Source organism: Ovis canadensis, chromosome 20, assembly GCF_042477335.2.
Source record: "Ovis canadensis isolate MfBH-ARS-UI-01 breed Bighorn chromosome 20, ARS-UI_OviCan_v2, whole genome shotgun sequence".
Taxonomy (NCBI): Eukaryota; Metazoa; Chordata; class Mammalia; order Artiodactyla; family Bovidae; genus Ovis; species Ovis canadensis.
The window spans coordinates 64,859,231-64,886,862 of NC_091264.1; the positions used below are offsets into that span (position 1 = coordinate 64,859,231).

At 56.1% G+C, this 27,632-nt stretch overlaps 1 protein-coding gene across 6 annotated transcripts in view; it reads left to right on the plus strand.

The window, feature by feature from the left end:
* SLC22A23 (solute carrier family 22 member 23) overlaps positions 1-27,632 on the plus strand; it is a 128,217-nt gene that overhangs the window by 69,959 nt on the left and 30,626 nt on the right. For 2 of the 6 annotated variants that reach the window (XM_069562924.1, XM_069562920.1), the window contains 2 exons: positions 25,827-25,995; positions 26,746-26,973. In XM_069562924.1, the coding sequence (XP_069419025.1) occupies positions 25,827-25,995; positions 26,746-26,914 (338 nt within the window). In that variant the 3' untranslated portion in view covers positions 26,915-26,973. Of the gene's footprint in view, positions 1-25,826; positions 25,996-26,745; positions 26,974-27,632 lie in introns of those variants that run through there. The other 4 variants (XM_069562925.1, XM_069562921.1, XM_069562919.1 and 1 more) reach the window with 2 other exon arrangements.

The following is a 27,632-nucleotide window of genomic DNA, read 5'->3' on the forward strand; positions in this document are numbered from 1 at the left end:
GTTTCATAGACGGCTCCTTTGTTTACGCCATTATTTCTCATAAGCAATTTATGCATGAACTTTCAGGCAGCACTCATAAAGGAGACCTGTCACTTTGAACCCAGGGCTGCAGGGGAATTACCAGGAGGTGATGGTGATCTTCAAAGCCCTCAGACTACAGTCCTTTTGGTCGATTTGTTGTGGTGGTTCTTTTATTTTTAATTAGGGCCCCTGCAGGGTGAGAAGCAGAGATTCACGTGGTTTTTTCAGTCCCTTCTGCCCAGAATGTCCCCATCTGTCTTCAGAAGAAGCGCTTGAAGGAGACTGGAGGAATTGTCAGCGAGGCTAAATTATTCATGGGAATATTAAAAAGGAAAAGGTATTTTCTTACCAAAAAGCTGTGTAAACCTCGCACTTTGTGACAGTCGGAATTGGGTTAGAAATAGAGCATCCCTGGGAAGACCACAGAATCTCAATCAGCCCGTCTCTCCGAGCAGTTCTGACGTTTCAGCAGCTTGTCCCGGGGGTGGTGTCGGGGGCCGGGGTGGGGGGGACGGCGGTGGCCAGGACTGCTGTACTGCACACGCGCTTTCCAGTAGTTTAAATAAAAAGAGGAGCCAGTGTGCCCGCTAAGCCAGCTGCCTGCGGCACCCACCTCGGGGCGGACAGGAGGGCCCTGCGTCCACTTGGGGCTTCCGACGGCTCTTTCTCCTTCCTGACCCTGACCCCGACCCCGCTTCTGTGGCCATCACCTTGCCCCCCGCCCCATTCTATCACAGTCCTTTTGCATATCATATCCCGTCGCAGGATGTGTTTTAATTTCCCTGAAACCTTACAGATGCAATTGCCCATCCTTGACTTCTTTCCACTTCTGATCGCTCTGACCCACTTTATGTTGAAATATGGCCGATTTGACAGAAATGAAAGCACCTTTTAAACTGGTGCTTCCGAGTCATCTGAATCTTTTTTTGGGTCAGAGACCCCTTCGAGAATTTGACGAAAACTATGGGTTCTTCTGCTGAAAAATGCTTATTTTACACCCAGGCAGTCGTATGTAACACTGCAGGAAATTTGCAGCTCCCCCCAGACACGCCTGTGTGTCCCAGCTGATGACCCCCCAGCTCTGGGTGGGCGTGGGGGGCGGGGGTCCCGGAGGAGCCTGACTTGTGGTGTCAGCGCTGGGACTCTGTGGAAGGCGTTCCAGGAGGCGCCGGGCAGGAAGCGTGTTCACAAGGCGTGCGTCTAGCAAGCAGTGCATCAGAGAGAACCAAGGATTCGGGTTCGGGCCCAAACGCCCTGTTCCCAGAAAACATTAATGCTTTTTGTCCAAACGGGAGGAGGGTAAGTGGTTCCGACTCCCTCCCCCAGGAGGCCTCCTGGTGGCTCTGATGGTAGAGTAATGACTTACTTGTTTGTTGAGGCAGGAACCCTACTGGAGAGTTTACGCATACTAACCCGGCCCCCGCACGCTGACAGTGTGAGTTAAACGTTCACCACCACTTAGCTGATGTCCCCAGAAGAAATCAGGATACGGACACTAGCCTTACAGACCCGACAGCTAGCCCTTTAATGCTTTAAAGTTTTCAAGGAGAAGAAGATGAACACATGGCCCAACCCTGTCTCAGGATTAGGGCAGAAAAGGGTATTTCAAGCGGGATTATTCTGGTAAATCCCTGGTGGGTCGTTTCCACGGTTGTTGGTCCCACCTGTGTCTTTCTCTCTTTATTCCTCGTGGGAAGCGCTGGAAAGGGGGCATCCCCTCAGCGTCTGGATCCTGCACCCTCCGTGAGTGAACAGGTGCCCAGTGGGCGTCCAGCAGAGGCCCCCTGGGCAGATGGAGAAGCCGGTGCTTCAGAGGCCCTGGCCGTCTCAGAGCGCTGGCCGAGATGGGTTTGTCGTGTCTTGTCGGCCGTTTTCCTGAACCCACTAAGGATCGGGCGCACAGCGTCTCCCACCTCCACGGCTGCAGCGGCACCCGCCCTTCAGTCTCTCCTTCCTCTCATCCCCCCTCGAGGGGCTTGGCTGCCCCCCGGGGGCTCTGTGCATCCGTGCGCCCCTCCAACTCCTCGTCATTCCACAGTGACCCCTCTCAGCCCAAGCCCATCACGTCACTCCCCTGCCTCAGGTCCCTTCAGTAACCTCGGACTCAGCCCACGTGTCCCTGACGGTGGGCTGGCTGCACACATCTCCTGCCGCTCCCTGCCCGGCGCCCCTGATGGGCCCAGGAGCAGCGTAGGCACCTCCTCCTCCCGGAGGCAGCAGGTTGTGGGGCTTCATGGCCTGGAGTAACTCCCTCCCTTGCCATCCCTTTCCGTATGAGCGGCACAGGCTGACCTTGAAATGCGCCGGTGGGACCACCTCCTGACCCCCTCCCTAAGCTGTGCCGAGTCTCCATGCCCTTCAGTGTGACCTCAGCCCAGGCGTGAGCAGGGCCGGGACGGGTGTGACCTCAGCCCAGGCGTGAGCAGGGCCGGGATGGGTGTGACCTCGCCCCGCAGGGCTTCGCCAGCTCAGGTCCCGAGCACTGTCACACTCCTGTAAAGAAGGGGACGAATGAGCACCATCCCCAGCCCGGGAGCCTGGAGTCTGGTTCTCCAGTGAGCACGTCGTCAGCTACGCGACGTATGGACGGAATTAGCCCGTCCTGCCTTCCTTCCACTCTGGGGTCAAGTACAGGGAAGGAGGTTGGTTCTGAGTCAGGTCACGGGCATTCATTTCCAACGAGCCCCTCTTGCAGTTTGTGTGGGGCTGGACAGAGAGCCTTCTGTATGCGCACGGGTGTCCCCTCCCAGCGGGGCTCAGGGAGGGGCCCCGGGGGAGCCGGGTTGGTGGGGGTGGGGGGTTGGGGGGCGGGCGTCTCGCCTATCTCGGTGCGCGTGGGGACGCCAGACAGCCCAGGGCAGGGAGAGCTGTGCCACCCGGCCACCGGTGAGAGCAGGCCTGTGGCCGGGAGTCTGAGCCTGTCCTCGGGCTGTGCCTGCAGGTGGCCGCCGCCTTGTGGGGCCAGCCGTCCCCTGGCTCTGCCCCAGGCCCCTGTGTCCTCTGGGAGGTGTAAAGCGGGGATCCCTGCGGCACCAGGTCAGGGGGCCGAGTGGCGATGGCCCTGTCTCAGCCAGGAGACCTGGACGACCAGCTGCACGCAGGGCAGAGCCTGCAGCCGAGATCCTGCCCCTTCCTGTGCCCTCCCACCCCCCGTCCTTCTGCGGAGTGTGCACACGTGGGACTCGGGATGCTCCCGAGGCCTGGACGAAGGGTCCCCCAGCCCTGTGCTGCTCAGCTGTCCCCCTGAGCTCCCTCTGAGCTGCCCGCTGTGTCTGCCCACACCTGGCCCGAGGCTCCCCGCCTCCTCCCCCAGGAAGCCTGTGGGGGACACGCCTCCTGGGGCTGTCTGCCCCTCTGTCTGGCGTCGTCACAAAGGCCTCAGCTCGCTCCTCGGGAACTGGGGCAGCGTCTGAGCGCAGGAGGCGGTGGACGCAGGAATGAGTGGAAACGTGGGGATGGGTGTGTGTATGGAGGTGCCGGGGTGACCTCAGGAGGTGAGAAGGCCCTGAAGTGACCTCTCCCTGCTGCCGAGCAGGTGCCTGACATCTGACCGTCAGGATGGAAGTGTCTATTTTAAGCCACATAGGATCCTTGCCCCGAGGATGGAACACAACACCCTCCGGAGTCAGTTCCATGTCATGGTGACTGAGTTTATCTGGTCCCACAATGGGAAAGGGGACCTAAGGACCCTGGTGTGTGGGGCAGGTGGGTACAGGCAGGGCAGGGCTCCAGAGGCAATTATGCCTGCTTTCTGTTGATTTTCTGTTGTAGTAAAAGACACATGATGTAAAATTTACCATTTTAACCATTTTTAAGTGTATGATTCAGCAGCATTACGAATGTTTGCATTGTCGTACTGTCCATTTCCAAAACTTTTTCACCTTGCAAAATTGAAAGTCTATCCCGCTAAGCACAGCATCCTGCCCCCTTGTCTCTGGCCTCTGGCAACTACCCGTGTGCTCTCTGTCTCTGTGAATTTGATGGCTCCAGGGGCCTGCCTATCAGCTGTCTGTAGATCTTCCTTGGTTTCCGTTTTGTTTTAAACTCGCACTCAGGATCCTTGTTCGAGTGGAAGTCTCTGTGTGGGGGCTGAGAAGGCCATTTGGTGATGAGGGCCAGCCCCCGCCCACCGGCCCAACACCATCTGTGTCTGCCGGGTGCTGGCGAGGCCTCCGGGAGGTGGGCCTTCCAGCCCTGTCTCCGAGTCAGCCGGGCCTCCGTTGGCGCCTTCCCACCAGTCCCTCCCGGAGCCCCTGCTTCGCTCCGCTGAGACGATTGTGGCTCTGGATGCCGTCCGCCTGGTCTGCCGTCTCTGCGGCACTGAAAGAATAAGACTTTCCCTCTCGGTCACCCCGTCTTCCTGTCATATTAAATCACTGAGACCCACAGGGGTGGGGGCCGGGGGAGGGCAGATCTGCCGTGGAGGCAGGCAGGCAGGCAGGCAGGCAGGCAGTGGAGGCCTGGTTCCGAGGCGCTGGGGCACAGAGAGCAGAGGCTGCCCAGGACGTGGCCCGAGCACCTGTGAACCTGCAGAGTCCCCACCCCTGCCTGCCTCCCCGCTGCAGCCCCTCCTCGCGGACCTGTGGCCCCTTCTGGTGCTGTCTGTGGTGATGAAGCAGACCCTCCCGGGGGCTCTCGACCGCTCTTCCTGGGCGTGAGCTGAGCCCTGCCTTCAGCCCCGCCTCCCTGTCCCCCGCAGGGTGGTTTCAGACACCTTTCCCTCTGCAGAGTCCTCCCCAGGGTCGCCTCCCTCCTCCCCCTCCCAGGGCTCTGACCTCAGAGCCCCATGCCTCCTCCATCAGACTGTGGGCCCCTGAGGCCGGCAGGCCGCTCACTCATCCTGGCACCTGCCCCAGCAGAGCACCTCTGCACAGCCCCTGTTGAATGAGCAGACGGGACCCGTTTATGGTGCACGACCAGCCTTCTCTTTCCCGTGATTCGCCGTTACTCAGAGCTTCCTCTGGGTCAAAAGCTGGACGCGGGACTTAGAATAGGAACGCAGCCCCTCACCTCAAGGAGCTTTTAATCTGGCCACCAGAAGGGTTGAGTCTGGATTTTTATTTGTGATACATGTCTCTTTGGTATTCCCTGGTGGCTCAGACAGTAAAGAATCCGCCTGCAATGCAGGAGACCCAGGTTCCATCCCTGGGTCAGGAAGATTCCCCTGGAGAAGGGAGTGGCACCCCACTCCAGTATTCTTGCCTGAAGCATCCCATGGACTGAGGAGCCTGGCGGGCTACAGGCCATGGGGTCACAAAGACTCAGACACAACTAAGCGACTAACAGCTCCACTTTCTTGATACTTGGAAAGAGGTAAACAGCACGACGCATGGGGTTCGGTTTTTGAGGCAGTTAAGCTCTGGCTGATGCAGGGCGCGGGGAGCTGGGACACACGCACCCTGTGTGGGCGTCGCCGCCTCCTGCTGCTTGGTTAGGGGGTTGGTCCCCATGCTGTCACCGGGCCGCCTGCCCGACCGAAGAAGGTCGTCTGGGTGATCATTAGCACAGGCTTTCCGGAAGTCGAGGCACATTCTCCAGCCGGTCATTTGCACTGGGAGTTAGTCTGTGCTTTCGACCTTTGCTTTTAAGGTAAGGGAGGGTTTGTTTGGCAAAAACAACGATAAATACTCCCCTGGGCTTTGTGTGCCGCTTGACTTCTGAGACCCGGGCAGTGTGGTGTGGGCCCCGCACGAGGTGTTGGCATCTCGTGCAGACCTGCCTCGTGTCTGGTTTTCGTGCTGCTGTGACTATCTCCTCCAGGCTGGCCTGCTTAAAGAGGCACCTCCGGGATGCCCGCAGTGGGTGATCTAGAAGCCTGGGTCTCCGGTGTATCCCCATGTCGATGAACCGGCCTTTGAAGGTGTCGTTTCTCGTCTTAGAGATGGGCATGACACCTGATATCCTTATTTATAGGGTTTACTGAGGCCTTACGAGGTCATGAGTCTAAAAACGCTCCGAAGGGCCCAGGTGTAACCGTGCGTCCTCCTCTGTTGACATCACGGGCCCGATTCCAACAGCCGGCAGTCCAGGCCACCGGTCCTCATTGCCCAGCAGAGGACGGAGTCATCGGCCACAACCCAGCTCCACACTGGGGGAGAGACACCCTGCGCGGATGGGGTCCTGGCCAGCAGGTTTGGTCCTAAAATAAACACTCTTCCCCTTGGCTAAGATCTGCCCAGTGAAATGGAGATGCTGGCCGAGGGCAGAGCGAGGCAGCTCAGTTTAGGGTCAGCTGTATTTTCAGCAGCAGATGAGGAAGTAAGAGGCTGCCAAGGTCACTCCTCGGAGGTGTCCCTTCCTGAGACGGCCACTGCCGTCTCCAAGACAGGGGCATGGCCCATGACCCCGCCACAGGTCAGCTGGATTTCGTGCCCTGCTTTAGGGCCCAGCGCCGTCAGCTGTTGGCTTGCTCACCATTTCCTTCCAAACGTGCCAGGAGCCTCTGGTCCAACTCCTGAGAACGGGCAGGCACAGGGGAGCCGCTCAGAGGAGCATGTGGGCTTTGATTTCTTTCATCCACGGTCACTAGGAAACATTCCTGACATCACTCGGCTACGCACCCCGTCCCCAGACTCAGAGACAAAGAATCATTGTGCACAGTACTATATACAGGATGGACGGACGACAAGGTCCTACTGTAGAGCACGGGGAACTGTATTCAAGGCCCTGTGATAAACCAGAAGGGAAAAGAATATGAGAAAGTATGTATGTGTGCATAGCCGAGTCATTCTGTACAGCAGAAATTAACACAACGTTGAGAACCAACCGCACGTCGATAGAATTGTTTTAGAAAGGATCGCCTAGGCCTCCTGCCCCTCGGCTTTTCCTCCCCGCTTGTCTGGACCTCCCATTGCTCTGTCAACCCATGAATTTCCTTTCATCTTAGCCCATCTGTCCTTGTTCCTAAGCCTTCTCTAGGACACCACATGGTACTGTGCTGTGTGCCAAGTTGCTTCAGTCGCGTCCGACTCTTTGTGACCCCATGGACTGTAGCCCATCAGGCTCCTCCCTCCACGGGATTCTCCAGGCAAGAACGCTGGAGTGGGCTGCCACGCCCTCCTCCAGGGGATCTTCCTGACCCAGGGATCAAATCTTAGCAACTAAACAACCGCAAATGTATTTGCTCTCCTGAACTTCCTCTTTTTCTTTTTGAAAGCTCAGCACTGTGTTTGGGAGGCGCCTCCACATAGACAAGGGTGGAAGGGACGAACAAGAGCCGAGTCAGCTTTGAGGGTTACGTTTGCTCAGGACTGAACTTGGGCCTTGACTTGAGAAATAGCAAACGGCTGCAGTGGAGGAGGCAGAAAATCACATGCTTCTGTTTCCTCCGTGCTGAAACTGAATTTCGGAAGGCAGGGGACGGTGGACAGGGCAGCTGGGGCCTGAGCCTGCAGCCTGGGAGTGTGGTGATGGGGATGTGGGGTGCGAGGGCCCAGATCACACCCCGTTTTTCACGTCAGAGATGTAACCTCGCTGGGGCTCTTCCTGCCCTTGGCCGTGGCCCTGGCCCCCTTTCTTTCCGTGGTACAAACAGTGAGAAGGAAAGATGGTCATGTTGCCGAGAATAGGGCACGAGGAATCAGTGAGCGGGAAACTGGGCTTCCTCTTATTTTTTTTTAAGTTCAAAGGCTTCTTACCAGACACAGTAAGTTCATCTCTTTTCTCTGATACTCTGATTTTCAGCCTGAAGATGGGAAAAGTGATGGTAGCAGGGCCTCTGATCATCCTCTTTTGTTTCCACGGTGTGAAGGTGCAGAGATGCTGGTCGGGTTTGGAGGGAGGCCCCTTTCGCTTTGACTGGCAAGCGGCAGCCGCACAAGGAGGGTGGAGGATGGGCACCGCAGACAAGGGCGCGGATGCTGGCGCAGCCTAGAGGGGCCGCTGCTCTCCTGTCTTGTTGTCAGCTCAGGTTTGCCGACTCAGAAGCTCTCCCGTTTCCCATTTGAAAGGGGCGAGGCAGCACGGAGGCATCCAGACATCAGACGCTCTTAGGGGCGGAACTAGAGCTGTAACCTCTGACCCTCAGATCACTGCTCTCCCACGGGCCCCTCTTCCCTGGGAACTGACGCAGCTCCCTGCCTCGGGAGGACACGTGCTAATGAAGGTGATGTGCCGTGACGCTCAGCGGCCACGGCCGCTTGGCCCAGGGCGGCTCCTTCCCTGCGGACGTTCACTGATGGCTGGATGGACTGGTGGGAGCTCAGCGGCCGTGCGGAGGACTAAAACCTGGGCGGCCGTTCCCCCAACTCGTCTCCCACCGACACCCGTAAGGGGTCGTCTCCCAAGGCCTTCCCGGGGGGCTCAGTTGGTAAGGCGCCTGCCTGCAATGCGGGAGGCCTGGGTTCGATCCCTGGAGGAGGAAATGGCACCCCACTCCAGTACTCTTGCCTGGAAAATCCCATGGATGGAGGAGCCTGCTGGGCTACAGTCCGTGGGGTCACAAAAAGTCGGACACGGCCGAGCGACTTCACCTTACCTTACCTTACCAAGATCGAGACGGGTTTCCCTTCTTCCACTGCCGGGTGGCCCATCCCTCACTTACGAGGGACGGCCCTGCTCCGAGGGTGAGAGGACCGCGGTTCAGGGTCTTGGGGTGACGGGAGTCTGGCCACACGGGAGACTCACGTGATGAGGCACAGGCCAGGTGTGGTGGGGTGCAGGGCTGAGGGACTCCCGGACTCTCTGGAATCTTCTCCCCTCCCCTGACCCGCCCTCACATGAACGCGGGAGAACGCGGGGCTCAGGGCCTCCCTTACTAGTTTCTGGGCAAACGTGCGTCTCCTGCTGAACCTCCCACGGAGGGTCCTGAGGGCAGGGTCCGGTCCTTCCCGCCAGCTGAGCGCTCTGTGTGTCTCTGGCCTGGACTCTCACACGGCTCACCTTGGCCGCGCCGACTCAAAGGGGAAACGCCTGAGATCGTGGAAACCCCCACGAGCCACCCCGGGTGCGCAGGAGGATTGCCTCGTGGGAAGGTGGTTTCACCACCGGTCACCCTGGAGAACGCAGGGAGAGCTTAGCCCGGCCAGGAACGGGGTCCCCCAGCGGCTCCCTCAAAAAAGCAAGAGACGGTAAGAGACGGAGAAAATCCAGGGCTGGGACTCAGAGCCCCTGCCCGTGTCACGGTCGGGGTCGGCTGGGGTCCTGGGGAAAGTCCCCGGGGAGGAGGGGGAAGGACAGAGACCCACCCGTGTCAGACGTCAGTGAGGGGGACAGCGTACAGCCTCCCCCTGCCCCGTCCCACCCGGGAAGGAGGCACGTGACCGCTCTGGTGATTGACGACAAAAGTCCCGTCACCCTCATCTTCTGTGTTCAGTTGACCCTTTTTCCTGATGTTTAACTCTACGATCTTTTAAAGAGTCGTAAGCTCCTAATCTGGCTGAGAGGTAAAGAATCCACCAGCCAGTGCAGGAGACACGGGTTCTATCCCTGGGTCGGGAAGATCCCCTGGAGAAGGAGATGGCAGCCCACTCCAGTGTTCTTGCCTGGAGAACCCCGTGGACAGAGGAGCCTGGCGGGCCACAGCCCACGCGGGTGACCGCGCAAGAACAGCAAAGCACAGTTTCGTCCTCAGGACACAGAAAATCGCGTGGCCTAGACTCAGAAGTTTTCTCCTGATGTGAGAATATGACGGAAGGACCCAGGGGACTCTGTTTCCCGGGACTCGGAGGAGTGTAATAGAGGTTTCTTATTAAAGGTGGGAAAAGGAGCCTGAGACGGAGGCAAAGGTCAGCGCCTCGGAAACCAGCCCCTCAGAGGGCTGCTCTTTCCCTGCTGTTGTGGACCATTGTTGTGGCCAGGCCCCGTGCTCCCTCCCCGTGTGTGTGCCTGGTGTGCGTGTGTGACTTCCACGCTGCCCGTCCCAAAGCCCCCTTCTCCGTGGTCCCCGAGGCCTGGCCGGCCCACAGGCCCACAGCCCTGCGCAGTGCTGGGAGGCTGTGCCTGTGCCGTGACTCGAGTTCGGAGTCGCCTGCTGCCAGCCGGGTACTGGGCACCGGAGCCTCGAGCTGTGTCCTCCCTGCCCTTCTGCTGGCCCTGCCATCTGTGGGGCATGGATGGGCCTTGGCCTCTTGGCTCTGGACCCTGCCCTGCCAGCATGGGTGGGGAGTGTGTATGTGTGAGTGTGTGTGTGTGTGTGTGAGAGAGATGTGACCGGCGAGGTCCCTTCCTCTGGCCCACTTTACAAGGAAGCACTGAGTCCCCTTGGCCACCGTTTTGGTTCCAAATGACAGAACGGTGGCCTCCCTGGGTCCGGGTACCATGGGCACTGTGGGGCGGGGTGGGCTAGGGGGCCAAGAGAGGCTTCGAGCCGTCTAAGTGGCCCTGGCCTGGCCCAAGGCCGAGGCCAGGAGGGGCGAGGGGGTGGTGCTGGAGCTGCTGGGGGTTGGGGCGGGAGGGGAGCACCAGAGGGCCCCTTATGGGCCTGCCTTTGACGGTGCGCATAGGCTGAGTGTGCCCGTGGACACACCCTCAGACAGAGCCCGGGGCGCAGCTCGCCACCCCCAGCACCCCGCCACAACTCAGCCACGGTCGGGTTCCTCCCCCTCCCACTGTTCCTTCCTCCTCCTTGGTCCACCCCAGAGGCCGACCCCAGGCGTCTCCGCGTCCCCAGATGACACTGTACCAAGGCCCACAGGCGGCAGGGCCTGTGGGAGCCTTCTCTCCTCTCCTGGGCGGGCCTCCCAGAAGCCGCACCGCCCCAGCCCACGCTCTCCCTTCCCTGCACGCCTGGCCTGTGCATGCCCGGCCTCTGCACATCTCTGCACGCCCAGCCTCTGCACACCTGACCTCTGCACACCTGACCTCTGCACATCTCTGCATGCCCGGCCTCTGCATGCCTGACCTCTGTACACCCGGCCTCTGCATATCTCTGCACGCCCGGCCTCTGCATGCCCGGCCTCTGCACACCCAGCCTCTGCACACCCAGCCTCTGCACGCCTGGCCTCAGCCACAGCAGGCCTTTGTTTGCAGCCATTCCGATGGCTTGAATGTTAAGAGAAATTTGGTCTAATCAGCCTGGTGTTCCCTCATGTGAAGAAAATGCAGGCTCGTAATTATAAGTTCCGAAAGGGATGGTTTTTAACACCATCCTTTTCTTCCACCACAAATTAAATGCCCCAATGAGAGAAAAGCGTTAAAAATTAAACTGCCCTTGGATGACAAGCTCACTGCCCTTGGAATCCACAGTGAGGACCCTCCTTACCCCACACCCGAGAAACTCCAAGGAATCTGTTCTCATAATAAAAATCACCTTGCTCTTCAAGTGACCTTACTGGTCATTCTGTTACAAACGAAAGTGAAATGGAAACACCCTAACTCTAGGACTTCCCTGGCGGTCCACAGGTTAGGGTTCCACGCGCCCACTGCAGGGGGCGGGTTTGATCCCTGGCCGGGGAACTAAGATCCTGCGTGCTGCACAGACCATAAACGTACATATCTCCTAACTCTGGCCCCCCACCTGCCTGACTGACCAGGTGGTCCAGTCTGCGCCTGTGAGAGCTCCGCGGCCCTCAGCACAGCTTTTCTGCGAAGGGCCAGACGATCTGTCTTTCCGGTCTGCAGGCCCTCGGTCTGTGCCCTGATGTGAGAATAACTCAGCCAGGCTGGGAGTGAGCGAGCGTGGCCCTGCCCCAGGAGGATGCTGTTGGCTGGCTCAGATTCAGATTTCACAGACATTCCACACAAGAAGCTTGATTCTTCCTGTGACTGTTGGGAGCCCTTTGAAAATGTAAAAACCATGTGCAGTTCACGGACCGAATACAAGCAGGCGGCAGGCTGTAGAAAAACAGGCAGTGGGCTGGACGGGCCAGGGTCCCAGTTCTCAGAGGCCCCTGTACACATGCTTCTAAAGCGATCTGAACCCTCCCCTAAAGCAGCTACCCTGAACCCCCCCCTTGAAACTGCAGTTTGTAATACTTTAGGGGGTTACCAGGTCCATTTGGGACTCCTTCTAGGTATTTTAAAAGGGAAAAAATAGAATTCAGTGCAAACACATAATATGGCTTGAGTACCATGTCATCAGGGCTTCCTAGGTGGTTTGGTGGTAAAGAATTCACCCCCCAAGGCAGGAGGCATGGGTTTGATCCCTGGTTCAGAAAGATCCCCTGGAGAAGTGGCAACCCACTCCAGTATTCGTGCCTGGAGAATTCCATGGAGAGAGGAGCCTGGCAGGCTACAGTCCATGAGATCACAGAGTCGGACACGACTTAGCGACTAAACGACAGCTGTGTCGTGAGCCTTTGTGTGTGTGCTGGGTCACGGCGCCGTCAAGTTCTTGGACAGAATTTTATATCAGCATGGCCCTCCCCACCCCCACCCCCAGCCTTTTGTGTACCCCAGGAGATGCAAAGACTCTGAATTGGTAGAGCGCTGAGGTCAGGAAGCAAGGGGGACCAGAGCGTGTGGTTCCCCTCTTTCCTGTACCCCAGGAATCAGGATGCTTAGCATACATACATCTGTCTCCTGGGTCGTAGCCTGAGAGACAGAAGTAACGAGCAAATATTCATCCTTATAATACTAGGTGGGCTGGGGCACTGCCCGCTAAACGTGAACGTCCTGCTTTCTCGCTGTGCTCATTTCCGCGTAGCTCTGAGGCTCCGTCTTCGTCTCTCCGCTGTCTCCCCACACTGAGTGATGTTTAAAGCGCTGGTCGGGTATTCACTGTCCTTCGCCAACAGAAACGCAATCCTGCGTGGGAAGAGGGATGATACAGTTTAATCTGATAAAAACAAGTCATGCCAAGTGTGGCTGTTTGCCAGGCCATGAGGAACTGGAGGCGGAGGAAGGAGTATTTGGCGCTGTAATGATTCAGGGCCCACGGGGATGCCCTGGGGGTGATCCACAACCTGGAGAAGGTTCCAGAGACCCCAGGGCCCCTGGGGCTCCCATGGGCCTTCAGCTGTGTGTGCTGGTGGTCGAGTCAGTGGCGCCGAAGTGTCTCCAGGAGGTGTTGGTGGTGACTGGCGCAGGGTGGACGAAGGGAGAGACAGCCCCTTAGGTTCCTGCCTTGGACTGGACCGCTGGGGTGGGGCAGGGAAGGGGAGGTAGGGCTGGAAAGAGGTCAGGTTCCTGTGGAGCAGCCCTGCACCTCCTGGCGGTGGAGGGCCAGGGTCTCTGGACTCGAAGGCCTTGGGGCACCCCCAGCCCCATGAGTGGGGTGCTCCTGCTCGGAGCTGCCAGGAGAAAGGCCTGCCGCCAGGCTCCCCTATTCTCCTGCTCAGAGAGTGCCCGACTTGTTTACCCAGAGGGAGAAACGTTTACTTTGCTGACGAGATAATGGAAGATTAGCTTCTATTTCCAGGGTGGTGCTGGCAGCGGAAATGAGGTGGGGAGGCAAGGGGGCTCAGTCACTTCCTCCCCAAAGCGGAGTCTGCATTTCACAGGCATCCCTGGTCCAGGCCTGACCCCCGGGGATGGCTTGGGGAGGTCGGTGGGCGCTCCCCTTGGGCCGTGTACAGATGAGAGGTCTCAGCCAGATTGCGCAGTCCTCTGGGGCTCTGAGTGAGTGGCCGTGGCCGTGGGGAGCACCCAGCTCAGTGTCCAGAATGGGGTGGACACCCTGCGATGGCCGGGTTACTCAGGGCAGGACGGCAGGATGTGGCATCCCGTCCCCAGGACCCACGTCCACGAGTGCGCGCAGAGATGCACAGAGCCAGGCCCGCGAGTCTGGTCTGGAGCCCAGGGCACTCACCACGTGGTTGCCGGGCACCATCGTGGGCCTCCCTTGAACTTTCAGTAAGGCTTTCATTGGGCTTGTTGACGGGGCCCCCTGGGGCTCTCACTGAACCTCTTATAGTTTCTTATTTTCACTAAAGAAAGGAAGTGGGGGAGTATGATAAACGTAAAGACTCTACCGAGCTGAGTGTGGGCACACACGTATCTTCTATTACTTCTTACACTTTTTCACCGTAGACTTGAAATATCTCACAATTTAAAGACCATCTCTTAAGTTGTCTCCCCCTCCTTCCTACTTCTACATTCTTGAGAATGTTGAAATATCCTTATTTCGACACTGATGTCAGATTTTAGATCAGCGCTGTCCAATAGAACATGTGAAATATGGCTAGCCCAACTCGACAACTGACTTTTTTATTTTATTTAACTTTACTTAAATTTAAATTTTAAGTCTTAGTTGGTCATCTTATTGGACATGTGCAGTTCTGGAAGGAAAAGCTGTAGAAATCAGAATATTCCTCTAGGGCCGTCAGAGACAGGGCCAAACACTCTAATTTGTGTTCTCAGAGAGCCTCAGAGTTAGTTGCTCAGTGATGTCAGACTCTTTGCAGCCCCATTGACTGTAGACCACTAGGCTCCTCTGTCCATGGATTCTCCAGGCAAGAATCCTGGCGTGGGTTGCCATGGCCTTCTCCAGGGGATCGTCCCAATCCAGGGAGCGAACCTAAATCCCCTACATTTCAGGCAGATTCTTTACCATCTGAGCCACCAGGGAAGCCCAGTTTGTGTTCTATACCTGAGCAAAAGTCCTAACAGTCTTAGGAATTAATGAACCAAGTGTAAGATTCCCTGAAGGAAGCGACATCCTCCGTGTCTGCGTAGGATGCAGAGCCCTCCTGCAGCCCTCTGGCTTCCACTTGTCCTTTCCAAATAAGACGCGCCCTTCCTCCTCGCCTGCGAGAGCTGCTCACTGGTTGGCACTGTTGTTTGACAATTATTAGCTCTTCTCTAGGCCAGACTCCACCCAGTCCCTGAGGTCATCAATCAGTGTCTTTCTGTTTGGAAGCAGATGGACAATTCAGGAGCCAGTGATGGGCCCTTAGACATTTGGCTGGTTGCTGAGTGTTTAATTATGTCTCAGCAAACACAGGAGGGAGCCCTCGTGGATATGTTTAGCTTTTTAAGGGCTGGTGTTGTTAATGGCCCTGGTGATAAATTGGGTGAGTCTTATTGGAAGGAGACGATTAACAGGAAAACGGTGTCTGAAGTGTGTCTAAATGGGATCCAAGTTTGCCTTCGGAGGGCGGTGTTCTTTGCTTTGTTCTCAGAGGACACATCTGCTGTTTAAAATCTGAAGGTCTGGGCTCAAGTCCCAGGTGCTGTAACCCTGGAAGCCTGCTTGGCCCCCTGCCTCTTGGGGCCACCCTGTGAAGTGGGAAGGGCTCTTGCTTGCAGACACGCGTGTGGTTGGGAACAGAGGCGGCAATGCAGGCCACTGCGTCTGCCCCGGGAGGGTCCAGGAGCTGCAACAACGGCGCGAGGGTTGCTGGGAGTTGACAGGTGCGGGAAGAGGCGTTCTCTGCACGCCCCCCTTACTGCCCAAAAGGAGGCTTTTCTAAAAGAATTCAACTTCCATAATTCCCCCTTTATGGGAAGCTTTGAGGGGGGAGGGGGGTACATCAGTAAGAACAGCTCCTGTTGCCCGAGATGAGAAACTGCACAGACTCTCCTAAAGCAGACCTTACTTCCCAGTAGCTTCTTTCATCTGCGTTTGTGGTGTTCATTTCTCCCTACTCATGTTCCTTGAAATCCTCACTCTTTCCTCACGTTAAGATGGGGTATAAGCCCCACATTCTGTATAAACCACAGATGTGTCTGGGAGGTCTGACAGTCGTCTAACTAAAAATGAGCTTCAGGCGTACCCTCAAAGCTTCACCTTGAAATAGCCTCTTGCCCCATATAAACAGTTGCTGTTGTTCAGCCACTAAGGCATGTCTGACTCTGCAAACCCATGGACTATAGCCCATCAGGCTTCCCTGTCCTTCACTGTCTCCTGGAGCTTACTCAAACTCATGTCTATCGAGTCAGTGATGCCATCCAACCGTCTCATCCTCTGTCGTCTCCTTCTCCTCCTGCCTTTAGTCTTTCCCAGCATCAGGGTGTTTTCCAGTAGGTCAGCTCTTTGCATCAGGTAGTCAAAGTATTGGAGTTTCAGCTTCAGCATCGGTCCTTCCAGTGAATATCCAGGACTGATTTCCTTTAGGATCGACTGGTTGGATCTCCTGGCAATATAGAAAGTAGGCTTTTGGAAGAAAATCTTAAACAAACGAAAAAGCTGTAACTCGATGGCAGAACTTTCCCAAACTTTTGATCTCTGTCCTGTACCTGACGTGTCCTCCCAGCCTGAGAGGAGGGCTGCTCTCTGGGAATCTCCTCCCTCTGTAGCTCACAGAGGCCCCTGAATGGGTGGGCCTGCCTGGGGCCTCAACACAGGGTGTCGCTCTTTACAAACAGCTGGGACTCGCGGGCCGTGTGACTCCTGACTGCACAGGAGGCTGTTTTGAAGGGTATGAAGTGGTCAGAACGGGTGTGTGTGTGTGGCCCTGTGCTCACAGAGAGTGTGAAAGATGGGGCTCCCGGCCGTTCACTGTTGTCCTTGAAGAAGGAACGTGGTTGGAAGACGCTGCTCTGTTAATTAGGATTGCTGAGAATCAGGCTCCCCTGGTGTCCAGTGGTTGAGAATCTGCCTTGCAATGCAGAGGAGATGGGTTCAGTCCTTAAGCTGGGAAGACCCCACCCGCTGCAAAGCACCTTGCCCGAGGCTGCTGAAGCCCGCGGGCCCTGGAGCTCACGCTCCACGAGAACCCTCGCACCTGCAGCTAGAGGGGACCCGCGCTCGCCGCCGCTGGAGAAAGCCCGTGTGCAACAGCCAAGACCCAGTGCCACCAAAAGAGAAACAAAACCTTTTATTAAACTTTAAAAAAATTTACGTAGAATCTACAGTGCCTCCCTGCTGCCTTTAAAAATACTAAATGTGTCCCTTCCGGGTGGATCCCATCAAACCCACAGACAGGCCCCAGGACCTCTCCCACCCTCCCATCCTGGAGCCGTCCTTTCCCCGAGGCCCATCTGTGTCCCCTGAGGCCTGCATCTGCTGTGAGAGGTGTCTCTTCTCTTTTCATGTGGGCCCTGGGAAACCTTCCTCGCCTTTAAACAATGGATCACTTAGAAAGGCCCTTCCTCAAGCTGCAGGTAAAATTCTCGGCTCTTGAGAAGTTGCCGTTCTTTGAAAAGTCCCCAACTTTCACAAGAGGTAGAAGCTTTTCCAGAGGTTGGTTTGTTTCGCGGTTACCTGGAACTAAGGGGGTGTTTAGGAGCGGCCCCCGCTGCCCTGGGGCTATTGGGCCACATCCCGGAGTCGCTGTTAGTTGGAGGCGCTGCGCCGGGCGCTGGGGAAGGCGCTGGGAGGCCGCTTCAGTCACCGGGCCGGCCAGAGCATCCTGAGCCTTCGCACTGGTAGCGTGAGCGTGTTGGGCACCCAGCTCCAGGCCACCAGGCTGGTCTGGAGGGTGGAGAGTCCACCCATGTCCTCACTTGTTCCCCCCACCGCCGCCTGTCCTGGACAACGCTGTTCCCATGGAGAAGGAGTGGCCGGCAGGAGGACTCGCAGATAAGGCCTGTGTAATCTCAGGCCTGCAGACGGGGGCTGGCCTCGTGGCAGGTGTCCCCCAAGGTCATGAGCTGGAAAAGCTGAGGCTTGGCCCCAAAGGACTGGGGCTGGGGCTTGGGAAGCCGATGCGCCTGGCAAGGGACGGTCAGTGTCTCCCCAGGACCTGGTGCCAGGACCACACGTTGGGGAGAGGAGGGCAGGTGAAGGAACGCTGGCTTCGTTTTTATAAAACCGGGGCAGGACCCTGGTTAGCAGGAGGCTGACTTGGATTTTAGTCGTGGTGGGAATGAGGGCCACACAGCTGTCCTGGCACCTTGGGGTGGCTGGACATTCTGTCCCGTGAGCCTTCCGGCCCCTCTGCGGCCGTGCCGGCGGAGCAGGCCTGGGTCGGCAGTGAACGCTGCCCTCTACATCCTGGCCGCAACCCCTGAAGGCGCCGATGCCCGCTGGGAGCCGTGGGGTAGCTAGAGGGTAGGCTGCCAGCTCCTCTGTGGTCAGGGGTCCTTGCATCTATAGCACCCTCCTGCCCACATGGGAAGGGGCTCAGTAGACGCTGCAGGCCCTGGTGTACCAGATCTTGGGCTCCCATGGAAACGTGCGCCTCCTTCGTTTTGTGGTTTTATCTCAGCGTTTGCTGAGCATCTGCTCGGTCCCAGATGCAGTGCTGGACGTGAAGAGGGGCCGGACGGGAGTGGGCTGGTTGCTCACACAACCTCTGCAACCTGACTTTCCCCGTGAATGACTCCAGCTGGCTGGCAGCACGCGGCAGACCCAGCCCAGCTGCGTTCCCAGTGACCCAGACAGCAATTTATTTCCTAATTGAATTTAAAGGCCTTTGAACGGAGCGGGAAAGCTGCGATTTGCCACAGGCCCCCCTCACACCGGGCCAGCTTTCCACGTTTCTTACCTGCCTGGCATTCGACTCCGCCCACCTTGCTGGGTGTTCTCTGAGCTTCCTTTCATCTGAAATAGGCTGACAGTTGAACTTCTTTGCAACTCCAGGTCTTTTATGCCTCTGCCTGCCTTGCCCTTGGGATACTGGGAGAACTCTTTTCTTCAATGGGAAAAAAAATCACATGCATGGGGACGCGGACAAGCAAGCATCCCGCCTCCGCGAGGCCCGCAGGCCGCCTGGTGCTGAAGCTGTGTGCAGCCTGGCCTGCGTTGCCTTCGGTGTGCCAGGGCTGCGGCTTTGCTGTTTGTTGTTGTTTAGTCACGGAGTCGTGTTCACCTCTCTGCAGCCCCAGGAACTGCAGCCCGGCACACGGATGGCCGGCAGCACACCCGGCTTCCCTGACCTTCCCCATCTCCGGGAGTGTGCGCAGACTCACGTCCATCAAGTCGGTGACGCCATCCAGCCATCTCATCCTCTGTTGCCCCCTTTTCCTCCTGCCTTCAAGCTTTCCCAGCATCAGGGCCTTTTCCGATGAGCCAGCTACTTGCATAGGTGGCCAAAGTATTGGAGCTTCAGCTTCAGCATCAGTCCTTCCAATGGGTATTCAGTGTTGATTTCCTTTCGGATGGACTGGTTGGATCTCCTTGCCATCCAAGGGACTCTCATGAGTCTTCTCTAGCACCGCGATTGGAAAGCATCCGTTCTTCGGCACTCAGCCTTCTTTATGATCCAACTCTCACATCTGTATGAGACTATTAGAGAAACCATAGCTTTAAATAACTATACAGACCTTTGTCGGCAAAGTGATGTCTCTGCTTTTTAGTATGCTCTCCAGGTTTGTCATAGCTTTCCTTCCAAGAAGCAAGTGTCTTAATTTCGTGGCTGCAGTCACCATCTGCAGTGATTCTGGAGTCCAAGAAAAGAGAATCTGTCTCTGTTTTCACTTTTTCCCCAAGTATTTGCCGTGAAGTGATGGGACTGGATGCCATGATCTTAGGGTTTTGAATCCTGAGTTTCAAGCCAGCTTTTCCACTCTCCTCTTTCATCCTTATCAAGAGGCTCCTTAATCTCTCTTTCCTTTCTGCCATTAGAGAGGTATCATTTGCATATCTGAGGTTGTTGATATTTGTCCCAGCAAAATGCTGCAAAGGGGACCGTACTTAATCTCAGGGTTAAGATGTGTAAACCTCTCCCTCCAGGGTTCAGAACGCTGGGTTTTCAAGTGTGGTCCCGGAGCCAGCAGCTCCTGCATCACCCAGGAACGTGTTAGAAACACAATATTGAATCTTAAATGTATTCAATAAGTTCAATAAAGACTTTAAACATGGTCTACATTTTAAAAAATTGTTTTAAAAATGTAGACAGAAGAGAAATGGGAAGGTAAGAAGAAGAGAAAGTAAAAAAGGGAGAACTTATTTAGAAAGACTACCTTGCTAAGAAATCTTCCCTATTTAGGAAAAGTATGCTAAAGAGCAGAGGACATTCACTGTTACCAGCAACGATACTGTGACCTCAGGTTGAGGTATCTTCACCGTAAACCCAGCCCCCTAATTTCCTGATTGTTTGTCAAGCTCGTAAAGGACCAAGGCCAGCAATGCTGATGAAGAGAAATAAAAGCTGGGCGATCCTCCCGGGGAGCTGTGTGCCACTGATGTGGGGCAGGGTTGGACATATTAACTTAGGACTCACTCTTTGGGCACATTCCTCTGAGGCTCCACATCTGATGCCTCTGGGGCCTCTGTTTGCTTGGATGTCTCGTCTCATTATGGAAACATGATCAGTCCGTAAGTGTGGCTTCGACCCACGGAATGGATGGTACAGAACAGCGTGAGCACTGAGGATGTCACTTTGGAACCGGCAGCTGGAGACCTGGCTGGTTCCTGAACTCTGTTCTGGACGTGAAAATAGCCCACTCTGTTTCCGCGCCTTCACTCAGCTTGAAAACACTCAGCAGACCCGAAATGCCGGGATTTCAATGGACTCGAGCCTGTTCTGATGTTTCAAGTCACTTCTCTTGGGTTATTTTCCTCTTATTAAATAACTGGAGGTACGGTATTAATTGAAATGCTTAAGTGTGTACTACTGAACACCAGCCACTGGTTTTAAACAGAAGCATTCCCTGAGCAGAAACACTAGTGAGCACTTAAATCCTTCTCCCTCCTTTTGAGTAATTATAATCTTCATTCAAAGAAGCATAAGGTGGTGGAAAGAACCCTTTATCTGGGAAGGACACTGGGCTCTGTGGCTCGTGCCTCGCAGCTGGCTTTGCAGTGGTGTCTCCCGCACCTGTGATCAGCGAGCGGCTCTATGAGCCTCCTGAGATCCTGGGTGAGACCGGCTTCTGCGGGTTTACTGGTGCGTCTCAGCCCCCGTGACCCTGACGGGCTCCGTTGTGGGGCTCTAAGGCACGGGGAGCACAGGCATCGCCGCTGGACCCGCCAGAAAGAGCTGTCCTCACATGACAGACGCCCGAGCCCCGGGCCTGCTCCGTCCCAGGGCCGTGGGCATCTTCAGGTGGGCCCGGCCCCAGGAGCTAAAATCCCGGTGGGTCCTGCTGAGAGGCCAGAGCCACCAGGGGCTCTGCTTGGAGGCCTCCCTGCAGCCCAGAGCAGGGGCGGACACACAGGGGCAGGGGGCACCTGGCTTCAATTCCTACTCTGCTCCCTCTTCAGCATGTGATCTTGGACAAGCCGCTTCATCACCCTGGGCTGTAGGGTCCTCTGTGTAAAGTGAAAGTCGCTCAGTCGTGTCTTATCTTTGTGACCCCATGGACTATACAGTCAGTGGAATTCTCCAGGCCAGAATACGGCAGTGGGTAGCCTTTCCCTTCTCCAGGGAATCTTCCCAACCCAGGGATCGAACCTGGGTCTCCTGTATTGCAGGCGGATTCTTTACCAGCCGAGCCAGCAGGGAAGCCCAAGAATACTGGAGTGGGTAGCCTATCCCTTCTCCAGCGGATCTTCCCGACCCAGGGATAGAAAAATGAATATTAAAAACAGCACTTACCCTAGTGCATGCTGAGTCACGCATCTGACCCTGCGTGACCCCGTGAACTGTAGCCCGCCAGGCTCCCCCGTCCATGGGATTCTCCAGGCGAGAATACTGGAGAGGGCTGCCATTTCCTTCTCCAGGGCATCTCCTGACCCAGGGATCAAACCCACGTCTCTTATATCTTCTGCGTTGGCAGGAGGGTTCTTCACCACTAGCACCAGCTGGGAAGCCCACTTACGCTAGATCCCAATATAAAGTAAAAAGCTTTTTAAAAAATAAGCTTCATTTGTAATATTACCCTAGGAATGTGTGTTATAAATGACTTAGTTCATGTTGTCTGTCATTGACTATTTGATGAGAGTCCAAATAGCGAACACTTAATTGAATTTAAGGAAGAAATCGTGTACTGACTATAACAATTTTGTGGCTGGATAAAAGTGATTCACTTAATTACTATCTTTTAAACAACAGTCTCTGTAAGATACTGTGCTGGACACCATAGAATTGACAAACCAGGTGTTCTTCTGAAAAACAGGACAAAGTCAGTACCTCCATCAGAGAGTGGAGCAGACCGAATGAGTTTAATACGTGAAAAATGCCCACCTACGCGTTCAGCCCCAGGGATGGGGAGCCTGCCTCAGCCCAGCGCTGCGGATCCGGCGGCCCGGTGGGTGAGCGGTGTGGTTCTTCCGCATTTGAGCATTAAATGTCTGCGACAGCGCGTCTGGCACACACTGGAACGTGATTTGTAGGAAATATTGATGTTTCTATATTTTTTATTCTCTTTTCCCCTAAATGGAGGCAGTTTAAACCATTCCACTGGGTTGGCAGGTCCTAAATTGAGAGGAAAAGGAAGTTTTCCGGGGGCAGGGAAGATAATCGCAGGCTTCTGCGCTCACGCCCTCGAGTGCTATTTGAGTCCCCATGACTGGCAATTTCGGACGCTCCTGCTATAATAAGGAACTCCACAGTGACATGTGGCAGGCCTGTCTTCCGCGGCTCTGGGGGCCCCGTGTCCTCAGCCGGGATGGTAATTAGAGAGTGGAGTGTCCCCTTCCGGGCCAGCACGGTGAGCGGCAGGAAGCAAAGGAGAGGAGAGGGGCCCGCAGCTGTCCGGGGGCAGTGGCCAGGGAGCGACCCCCTTGGTGGGGCGCGGGGAGGAGCCCAGCTCCAGGGAGGCAGCAGGACCCCAACGCTGGGGGCCAGGCGGGGGGCCAGAGCTGCTCCCCGGGCCGCCGTCCTTCTCCGCTGGGTGGTTTCTCTCCAGCAGCTCCTGAGCTGCTGGGCTGGTAAGAGGAGGCTGGAGGACGGGGCGCAGGGTGGAGGACCCACATCCGCACGCGTGGCCTCTGAGCGGCTGCACCAGGCCTGGTGGCCCTTGTCCGGCTCGCTCCTCCGTAGGGACGGCCGAGCGCTCCGCAGTGCCATGTGCTTTGACCGACTTCTCGTTCCATGCCTGGCCAGGGCCTGCGGTCTGCAGGGACAACAGCCTGGTGCGACAGCTAGACGTCGTCACTGTGCGGCTGACAGATGTCACCGACTTCGTGGGCCAGGAGCGGGTAGCACCGAGAGGCCGGGCGACTTCGCGCCGCCGTGGGCTGTATGGGGCCCCGCCTCCCCTGCCGGGCCCACCGCCTCCTCCTCCCGCGCAGGCGCACTCCTGCCTTACTGCAGACCCCCGCCCGGAAAAACCTCGAAGATTCATTCCAGAGAAGCCGGGAACACTGCGTGATCTCAGGAAAACGTCGACCCCCTGCCTTCCTGCAGCAAGGGCACGGGAAGTCTATTTACAATATATTTAAGAGAGAATGAGGGTCAGGAGCGCCCGTATGCAGCCCTGGGCCCGGCCTCTCTCGGGAGAACCGTCCACCTGAAGTCCCCACCCCCCACTGGCTGCGGGGACTCGGGGACTCACGCTCTGCAGAACGCCTTCCCCTCCTCACCTCAGAAAAGCTGATTTCTCATCGTCCAAAAGGAACATGTGATTAATGGCAAACCCGAAGTGCCTGCGGTTCTTTGATAATTGCTTTTAAAAAAAAAAAAATCTTTACAGCCACGCTTCAGAGCAGAGTTACTTTCACGCGGTTTGGAAGGCAGTCCTGGTGAGTCAAGGCGGAAGGTCCTTGTCTGCAGCTGTCATCCGCGTGCCCTTACATCAGGTCGCTGTGTTTTTCCACTGCCCCAGCAGGAAGGCTAAAATACCGTGGATCTGCCGGGATGCTCTACGTTTTGCTACCTGGGGGAAAGTAAAACCTCTGCTAGCATTCATAGCAAAACAGCAACCCTGGAGAGGTCCGGAAGTGATGTTACTTATTCAGCTCTCATCGATGTGTGTCTGGGAAGCAAAAACATTTCTCTCGCTGGGGGTGATGCTTAGCGGTTTGGGGGAAACAAGTGAACCAGCGCCTCTCCGCGAGGCATCTGGGGATCTAGTTAAAGTGCAGAGGTGCTCCTGCGGGTCTGGGCGGAGCCCGCGGCTCTGTGTCTCTAACGAGCTCCCAGGTGGCGCTGCTGCTTCCGCCTCGGGTAGCCAGGAGTTAGAGACTCCCTCGGGCCACTCAGGGAGAGCGGGAGAGACCCTCTAGAAGGTGCACCCTGGTAGTGTAAACCTAATAGACGCGCGGGCCACAGCGAGAGGAGAGGGCGGAGTCAGATTGTGGAATCACGCAGGTAGAGGGGCGAAGCGCCTTTGTCATCCACAAACCTCGACCCAGGTTCGGGTTGTTACCTGTAACCCTGGGTGTGTCAGCACCTAACGTGGGCTCAGACGTCCCCAAGGGATCCGGGCGAACCTCGGCAGCTGCAGACGTTTGCTTACTGCGCCGTGAAATTAAAGAGCCAGGCAGGGAAGAGGAAAGCTGCCAGCCGTGTGCAGGGCCCCAGGTCGTGAAGCCGTGGTTACCTCTCTGGCTTTGTCTGTAGGTTACCCGGGTGCCCGGGTGCTCGATTTTCTCATCCGGTCCTAGCCAGTGCTGAGCCTCAGAGCATCACACTTGCCCTGGCTGATGCTGAGTTCTGGTTTCCATAGCAACACATCCTCTGCTCCTGCTTAGTACATGAAAACTAGAACTTGCCACTGGCAGTCTTTTCTAAAAGACCCTGATCTCTTTCTTATTTTTAAGCGCAGAAATGTGGCTGGGGTGAATACCCAGGCCACGCTAGGAAGTAATCCTTTACTGAACCTGACCGGGCACTGGAAGTTACAGCATCACAGTATAAGGCCAGGGGAGGGCTGTTCGGTCCCGTTTCTTCATTAAATGGCAGAGGTTCTTTATCAGCAAGGCCAGGTTTCTCTCACCCACGGACAGCTGTGAGGGTGACCTGTTTGTCTGCAGCAGGGCGGAGATACAGGCTCTGATGACTCTGGTTTCTTCTGTGTGTGAGCTGGTGGAGGTGTTGGCTGGCATATCACGTGATCCTTGTTAGCACCGATTCCATCCTTGTGACCAAATGTGATTCTCCTGTTCTCCCCTCATCTGCTTCCCTTCTTGCTACCTTTTTAACCCTGACCTCTGCTCTGACCTCTGGACAACCGGCAGGGGCTCTGTAGCCACTGACCTACCATCTGGGGACAGAGGTGTGAGAAGGAGTATCTCCTGAGGGTCTTTCTTCTGCTTTTTTAAAACTTCATTTTAACGACACTTTTTTTTTTTGAAAAATAAAATAAAAGCAAACTTTAGGGAATCCTGCAAGTTGTTGAAGAAGAATAGCAAACAGACTACATGCTCTATAGGGGGAACGTGTATAAAACCCAGCTGCATGTTCTAGTATTGGGGACCTTTATTACAGGAGTTCATGCAGTGGGTGGACACCGGCTGTCACTTGGATGCTACAGTCCAAGGTTTGGGGACCATCTTCTTTACTCAAGGTCAGATTAAGAGCATAGATTCTTGCAAACAGGAGGGACTGTGATGACCTTGACATTTATTGAAGGCAGACACTGTTTTTGGAGCTCCGAAATTTACTGAAGGCAGGCACTGTGTTTTTGGAGCTTCAAAGGTGAATCAGACCTGCCCCTGCTGGCGGAGCCGTCATCTGAGACAGCTGTGTGGGAAGCCCAGGGTGGGGGGCGGGGGGCGGGGGGGCAGTGGATTTCCAAGGGCGGTGGGGGGTGGGGGGCTTCAGTGAGTTCTCCCTTTAGGAGATGCAGTCTGCTTCATGGTTTGCTTCCTGCCTGGTTCAGAAGAAAGGCTGGGTGCGGCTGATCTGACTTGGGCTCACGTGTGAGCAGGTTGCCTGGAACTCAGGGTCTGGGGGCAACTGGGACACACAGTGGGGCGGTGAAGGCGGGGTCTGGGGGACTTCCTGCGGAGGTGGGGAGGGTGCAGGGCAGAGGCAGAGGAAGGGCAGCAGAGGGCCTGGGGGCTGCGAGTGATGTCACTCTCAGTCTTCGTCCAAAGCAGCGTCTCCTATCGTGGGGCCACCGCTCTCTATCCCTGTATTCTTCTGCCGAGACTTGCCCTGCGACCCTTCACGCTGGGGACCCAAGCTCATCCAGCTGTTAAGAAACGAGCGTCTTGGCTGGAAGGGGGCAGGCGGGCCAGGCGCTCATGGCTCTCTCGTCCTTCTGTGTTCCAGGAATAGAGCTGTGCCCCCCGGGGAAGCGATTCATGATCACGATGGTGGCGAGCTTCGTGACCACGGCAGGGCAGTTCCTCATGCCCGGGCTGGCCGCCCTGTGCCGGGACTGGCAGGTGCTGCAGGCGCTCATCATCTGCCCCTTCCTGCTCACGCTGCTGTACTGGTCGTGAGTACCCGCCCCGCCCGCCCCGGGTGCACTGGTCGTGAGTCCCCGCCCCACCCGCCCCGGGTGTACTGGTTGTGAGTACCCACCACGCCCGCCCCAGCACAGATGGCCCCCAGGTTCAGTTCAGTTCAGTCGCTCAGTCATGTCCGACTCTTTGCGACCCCATGAATCGCAGCACGCCAGGCCTCCCTGTCCATCACCAACTCCCGGAGTTCACTCAGACTCACATCCATCGAGTCCGTGATGCCATCCAGCCATCTCATCCTCTGTAGTCCCCTTCTCCTCCTGCCCCCAATCCCTCCCAGCATCAAAGTCTTTTCCAGAGTCTTTTCCAGGTTCAGCCTGTGGCTTCTAACGAGGGAGTTTCTCTCTCTTTTTTAAAAAACTTTCTCTTCTAAATGTTTCATCTTGGAAAACATTCTAACATACACGAGAGTAGACCGAGGAGCAGGACGAGCCCCGGGCGCCCCCTCAGGCCCCATCATCTGGCCGGGCTCCCCCGATGCTGGGTGTTCTGACATGGCTTTCCCGAATGGGCTTCCGAAGGGCAGGGTCCCATGTTGGGAGGAGGAAACCTGTTTGACGATGTTCAGGAGAGGTTTCAGAGAAGGCAATGGCACCCTACTCCACTACTCTTGCCGGGCAAATCCCATGGACGGAAGACCCTGGTAGACTGCAGTCCATGGGGTCACTAAGAGTCGGACATGACTGAGCGACTTCACTTTTACTTTTCACTTTCATGCGTTGGAGAAGGAAATGGCAACCCACTCCAGTGTTCTTGTCTGGAGAATCCCAGGGAGCCTGGTGGGCTGCCGTCTGTGGGGTCACACAGAGTCGGACACGACTGAAGCGACTTAGCAGCAGCAGCAGCAGCTGCAGGAGAGGTTTGGCAGAGCCCCTCCCTGTCTCCTCTGGGTGAGGGTTGGGCAGACTCCGGCCCGCTGTCCGTGTCTGTAAATAAAGTTTTATTGGAACACGGCCGTGTTCACATGTTCCCATCTCTGTCATCCATGACCACTCTCACGCCACGCTGTCAGAGTTGAGCAGGTTCAATCAAGACGATGTGGCAAAGTCAGGAACATTCATCTCTGGTCTCGTGCAGGCGTTTGGCCAGCCCTTGTCCTGGACGAGGCCACTAAGGCTTTTAGAATCAAGTGTAACTTTTAGTGTCTGGCTTTGCTGACTTTAGGGGAAAAAAGCAACTGAACACACTGGCCTGGGAGTATGACCTGGTCAGCTAGAGGCTTTCACACCCCTCGGGGGATTAATGTTTAGCCAAAGTTGAAAAACCCGCCCTTCGATAGAGGTTTTTACGCAGAAAGTGAGCGTTGTACTCGTTCTGGAAAAGCCTCTTTTCTCTCTTTCCTTCCCTCCCATCCCACTTATGTGCCAAATTCCAGCCCCGACACCAGAGAGATTTTTACCAGCTCCCCTGTGTTCCTGTTATTTAGTTACTAATGAAAACCAGTTTCTGGCCAGAAGTCAATTGTGTCTTTGCTTTAAGTGTTCACTGTGGCCAAGACAGGTATTAATTGGGCTTCCTTTTCTAAGCCGCCAGAAAGTGGAAGAAAGCGGCAAACTTTCAACTTACTAGGCTGGCCCATCTTCACTTGGCAGTAGAGCCCCCAGCAGAGCAA